Below are 6,598 nucleotides of genomic sequence, written 5' to 3' on the forward strand. Positions count from 1 at the left end.
TGTTTGTGGCAAAATTACTCTAAAGAGTAAACTCCGAGAAATTGCCTAGCCTGATCTGAACTCTATGTGTTCTCCTCCAGAAAAGGTCAACACTAAAGGTGCTTAGAAGAAACCGATGACCACACATCAAAGATCAACAAAGTGTGATCCGTCTTATTGGAAGTATGTTGATGTTTTACATTATGTGAAAAATAGTAATTCTTTAGTCAAACATGGTGCATTATCTTCTTCTAGCCTTTGTCTTTTATAAGAAACTGTATTCTCTTGGAATTTTTGTGTGTTTTTTCCTTCTTCTCTCTTCTTCTTTTATAGGGGCAGATTAGTGGACTTATTGTATTAAACTCGCCTTTACTTTCCTTAATTAACCAAGCTTTCCTTAATTAGTTTGTTTTTATTAATTAACCTATTTTCCTTAATTAGCTTTGCTTTTCTTAATTAGCCTTACTTTCCTTAATTAGCTCGCTTTCCTTTATTATTTCTGTCTTCCAAAAATGATGTTAATTCGACAATTATTTGCTCAAAAAAAGTTAAAAGATAAAAATTACAAATTTCTATATAATTTAACCCTCAAAATATATTTATAATTAACGGTTATCAATTATCATTTTATATTATATTGATTTAATATATTTTTCTTAATCATTGTAATTAGAACAATTAGCTCTCCAATAAAACTCTGAGGTATTTTCATAAATTTCAACCTTTTGTTCAGATGATTATGACATTAATTTAAATTCAGAATTTAGTAATATTTAAAGTTTTTTGTTCATCTCCAATGACTTATTATGTGAGAACTGAACTTAGATTTCCTTCTCACAATTTTAACGTGTTGTCAATTGAAATATATCCATTAAATATATTGACTAAATAATTTATACATATTATTCAATTAATAAGTTAAACTCCTTTAATAATAAAAAAGTACTATTATTATACTTGAAGCATCCAAACTTATAGAATAGATGTGCATTTTTATTTTTCATTTCAAATAAAGACCCTTTAATTTAATTGCGTTGTTAGTATGGTTTGAGGAAATTGGAGAGGAAGAAAGAAAAATGAGGAGGTTAGTTTAAACTTTAAAATCTTTCTCTTCTTATTCTTGTCTATTCTTCATCAGTGAAAGAAATTTGAAAGGGAGGGAAACTTGTTTATGACTTTTTTTTTTGTACTGACTAAATTTGTTTAATACTTATAACTTGTAAGGATATATAACGATATATTAATTTACTGTAAAAAAACAATATATTACTTTAATTTATTCTCTCCTCCCTTAGCTAACGAAATAAAGGAATCCTTCTCTCCGGGACCACACATGAGTTTAAGAAAAAAATCACTGAAATCAATTAAAATAGAAAGATTTTTTTTATAGATAAAATAGAAAGAGTTGAGTTATGTTGAGTTTGGTTAATTTTGAGTTTATGACTCAGATTAAACGAACCAACTGGACTAATAACAGTTGGATAATAGGTCTGAAAAAAAATTACTCTCAAAGCTATTTATTATTTGTTTTTTAAATTAACAAATGATAATATTCAAATTATTTAATTTTTATGTGCGTATAATAATAATAATAATAATAATAATAATAATAATAATAATAATACTTTAATTGCTATATATTATTAATATAAAATTTTTTACACCGTCAATTAATTATAAAATATCACATCTTAAAAAAAATTAAATCTTATCGTAATTACTTTAAAATTATTGGATGGATAACAAACTTAACCCAAACTAATAAGATTTAAAACTTTACCAATTAATTTACTTAATTTTTCATATTTATTTTATTAAAAACCTGAACTAACCTTTAGTTCTTGTCCGTAGTTAATTATTCAACTCTACTTATATATTCATCTTAATTATGAAGTATAAACACCCATAATTCATTGGATCAGCTGGTTGAAGGACAACAAACTTGATAGCTGATACCCCAGCCTATATTTTTTGGTCGGGTTAAAAAGATTTCGAATGAGTTTTACTCGAATTTTCATATTGTTTTTATTCAAAAACCTGAACCAATATGTTTGTTTATCTTGTTCAGTAGTTGTCCTGAGTTGTTCAATTTCAATCTACAAATTGATTTGATGGTAAAAGAAGAAAAGAAAAAATTGCGGATTCAAAGCTTTTCACTAATAAAAAATTTATAGTTAACAACTAATAATATGAGGTTTTGCAAGAATTTAGCAAAATGCCTAGCTAATACTAGGAATAGCCACGGTCAGGTTGAGTTGGTTCAGATTTAAGAGATTTTTAGATCAAAATAATCAATGTTAATCATTTTTAGTTGGATTGGATTTTTTAGAAGAAAAGAAAGGCAACTCAGTCACATTCGAATTGGCTTGAATCGAATCGTTAGATCACCTTCTAAAAAAAAAAACAAAGAGAAATTAAAAAAAAAAGGAAATCATAATATAATAAAAAAAACTAATGAATAATATAACAATTCAGAATTATACAACATAAAATTATAAAATTATAGAGTAACACAAAATAAAATTTTAATAGTATGAATTCATATTTGTTTGAGTTTTACATGCCTCGCTCAATTCGATCAATACTTGTGGCGATGTCATCAGGTTTACATATGCTTTTGAATTTTTTAATTACATCTTCAAACACCCGATTGAAAATGGATAATTTTTTGTTTGTAAAATGATAAAAGATCATATATATATATCAAACAGAATGTTAATAACTAATATGTTGTAATTAGCAAGGGAGGTCGATTTCGTAATCCTAAATTCCTAATGCATGCTTAAACTGCAAATAATTTTATTTGGAGAGAAATCTCTGTCGAACAAAATTCAAAGGAATTCAAACCTGTAACTTGAGAAGGTCAAAGTTTTCTTGTGGATTTTTAACTATCTGTCAAACCAAGTAACATTGAACACGTATTTAAAGTCAGTTCTTTTCAAAGCAAACCAACAATTCGACTGCGTTATGAGACATTTTGAGCCTAATTTGGCCACCGATTTTGATTTCTTTGTTTTCTATTGCACTAATTTGAGCAACTTATTTGCCTGTCAAAACCCTTCACGCCTTGAGGTTATGAATGGGCATTTCTTTGCACAAACCATTGAGAAAAACAGCTTCTAAATCATATATTTTAATTGTTTTCAAACAATAAAAAAAAATATTTTTCACGATACACTCTATGATTTGTACAAATATATAGAAAAAAATGACTAAATCATATTGTTTAATAGTACTTTTCGAGACACCAATAAAAGTAATATAAATCACCTTTGTCTTTTTCGCATCTTTCATTGTTACTATACTATTATAATCTCCGAAATAATTCACACTTCACAGCATACTATCTCAAAGCTAATGTGTTAAAATTTAACTGAATGTTATTTTTAAAATATAATCTTCTCTCTAATCGCGCTAATTTGTAAACCTTATCTTTGAACACATAAAAGATTAAAAGGATACCTAAAAAGGGCTAAACAGATGTTCCTTTGCATGAACATTTGTTTTTCGATCGGCATTGCATGAGCAAATTTGATGTAGTCACGTCCAATGCAAAAGTGGAGATCAAATATTTCCTTCTTTGTACAACTAGATAATAATAATGACGAGGTTGTGACAAAAGTCTATGATAACGTGTCAAGATATGGACATCCCGATCATCATTAAACGGTGATGGGATGGAGCCCGCAGCTTTAAATCTAACTTTATTTAAATTACTTCAACTCTTCGTAACTAAACGGATCCTTGTTTCTTGTGTATATTATTTATAATTGTTAAGTTCTATGTGTTTTCTTGATTAAATGGATTTAAATTTTCGAATTATATTCTCTCTTGGATAAATGTTCATCTTTGTTTTTTTACGATAATGGTGGTCTAGTTTGGGTAAGAAAGCTACATAAAAAAATGGTAGACACCCTCAATAAAAAAATAATGATAACAAAATTATATTAAATTGATATTTGAAATATAAAAATGTCCATATATCATTGTTCAAAATAAGTTACACAAGGTAAGGAGGAAGAATTTCCACGAGAAAACGTGTGCTGCCGTCTTAACTTTTATTAAAAGGCATTAGAAATGTTTTATTATTTATTAATTTATATTAATATAATTGTATTCAGTCGCCGAACAAATATCCCATAGGTCCAAGTGTCCGTCTCATGGAAATCCGATAACTCTATTCTTTTTATTTTTTTTATCGGTAGATAACTCTATTCTTGTTTCTCTATCTGTTTTCCCTATCCAGACTAGTAAAAAAAAAAAAGGAAAGAAAAAAAAGGAGGTTACAAGAAAGGAGAAAATTCTAGGATTTTTTGTTCTGCGGCTCAATATCACGTGACTATTATGTCGGGAAAATTAGTTGAAAAATAAGCAACTAAGCAAAGAACATATTAATTTCAAAATTTAACGAGAAAAAAGATTATGATATTCTTTAAATTAAATTAAAAGAAAACACATTTACAATAGAAATATGTCTTTAATTTTATAGGAATAATATATTATATATCATAATCAGAGTAATAAACATTCAATTAAAACGAGTATACTTGGTAAGAATGGGTCACTAGAATGCCAATGAGCGATTTCATGACAATGCTACACTTTTGAATGTTACACAGCGATTATTTTTTATCTCATGTGTAGAATGTGAATGTTTTCATGAGGTGCATGCATCACTCACTCCTTTTTCTGTAACGTGTAGTGTGTCATTTTTTCCTTCTTGATGTGCAAGGATTTTTAGATTGAAAGGGAAGCTGCGTGTGGTCACCAACGGTGCAGTGCATTGCATCCCCATCATATCCTTAACAGAAGTAACCCAATTAAGGGGGGGTTCATGTTAAAGCACGTGAGGCCCCTCGCATTGAAATTGAACCTTTACTAGTTATAGTTATTAAAATTTGTTAATTGTAACGCGTATAGTAGAGAAAAATAGGATTGGCTTTATCCATAACCAACCCAAAAGCAATTATATAAACAAATGACAATAAGGAATAGTCAAAGAGTGTGAATGAAAGAAAAATCGCAAAACAGAGAGAGAAAGAAAACAGAGCAACATTCAATGGCGTCTAGGAAGGGCTTCCTTTCGAAAGTGAGTTCCATGTTTGCATCATCAAGCACCGATTTGGAGCCCAAATCCACAGATGGTGACTTGGAATTGGATGAAGCTGACGTGTTCAACTGGAACATGTCCAATGACAACAACAACAAGAACACTGTGACAGAGTCGAAGAAGAGGCCACGATCTGGTAAGAAGAAAAAGGTGGAGGGTGGTGGTGGCAAAGTGAACCCTGTGGCCTCGTCCTCAATGCCAGTGGCTATTCCTGATTGGTCCAAGATTCTGAAGGAGGACTTCAAGGAGCACGAGAAGAGAGACTTTGTTAGTGACGACGACGATGATCATGACGACGATCGTAGAGAACCAGTGCCTCCTCATGAGTATCTTGCTAGAACCAGAGAAGCTTCTCACTCAGTTCAAGAAGGGAAAGGAAGGACCCTCAAGGGTAGGGACTTGCGCAGTGTCAGAAATTCCATTTGGAAGAAATTGGGGTTTGAAGATTGATTCATTCATTAATTAGATTATATTAGTATAGACTATAGAGTAAATTGGTACTAGTGTCACACGGATATGAACATTTGATCTGATTCCATAACTTTTTTTTTATTTTTGGTTTAGGTGATCGATTTAGTCAAATGCAACCTAGTAGTTCTGTTAGGAAAGGTTTATATTTATAATTTTTTTTTTCTTTTCGGATGGATGACTCTTGGTTGTTAGGTTATATAAGGAGATATGTGAAGCCTCCTTAATTTTGGATGTTTAGAAGAAGGGATCACTAATCCTGCTTGTAAGTTGTAATTACGTGTTTTCAACTATTTAAATGCCTACTTATGATCATTTTAGTTCCACGTTCATCTTATACTTCCTTATTGTATTTTAGCGTTACATTGTTTATATTATTTATTTTTTCATTTGTTAGAAACATTTGGGTTAGAATGATGAGAAAAGGGGCATGGCGTTAAAGAGATAAAAGGGCAAGACATGAATGAATGGTAGGAAGTTTTGATGGGAACGGGAAGAAAACAAAGTAGCAGACGATGTCATGTAATGTAAGAAATGGAAGACGTTTGCGGAAAACGCGGGTAATAGGTTGTTGGTAATATTGTTAACGGCTTAACGCACCAGTTGTTGAGAAAGGTTATACCAAGCAACAGTTCATAAATAAGTTACGTCGTTTACAAGTTATTTTTTCTAAAACATTTTGTGTACTACTTTCTATTATATCTGTTTTGTTAACAAGTGTAATATTTTTATTTTATACATATTATCCTTCGTAGCAACTAACAAGGTATTATTAGCTAGGTTCTTATCAACACAAACTCCTTGCTTGATTGTTGTAGTATAAATTAAATAGTGATAATTATACATTTTTTTTTACACTTTTATAATAATGAAACAATAATATGTGTATGTACGGGAATGAATCATCTTCAAGTGACTTTACCGTTGAATGAGATTCTAGTTTTTCTTAATAAATCTTATTAATGTAATATGTTTTTATAATAATATTGAAATAGAGGAGCAGAAGAATATACAGAAAAGTCATGACAGCGAACTATTTCA

The 6,598-nt window shown here is 29.8% G+C and overlaps 1 protein-coding gene across 1 annotated transcript; it reads left to right on the forward strand.

Annotated features, from left to right (window-relative positions):
- The first annotated feature begins 4,579 nt into the window (after positions 1-4,579).
- On the forward strand, positions 4,580-5,881 carry LOC100786301 (uncharacterized). Its single transcript, XM_003521345.5, has one exon. It carries the CDS (start codon positions 4,988-4,990, stop codon positions 5,537-5,539), a length of 552 nt encoding a protein of 183 aa, XP_003521393.2. The 5' UTR covers positions 4,580-4,987; the 3' UTR covers positions 5,540-5,881.
- Positions 5,882-6,598: the final 717 nt, after the last annotated feature.

Source organism: Glycine max, chromosome 3, assembly GCF_000004515.6.
Source record: "Glycine max cultivar Williams 82 chromosome 3, Glycine_max_v4.0, whole genome shotgun sequence".
Lineage (NCBI taxonomy): Eukaryota > Viridiplantae > Streptophyta > Magnoliopsida > Fabales > Fabaceae > Glycine > Glycine max.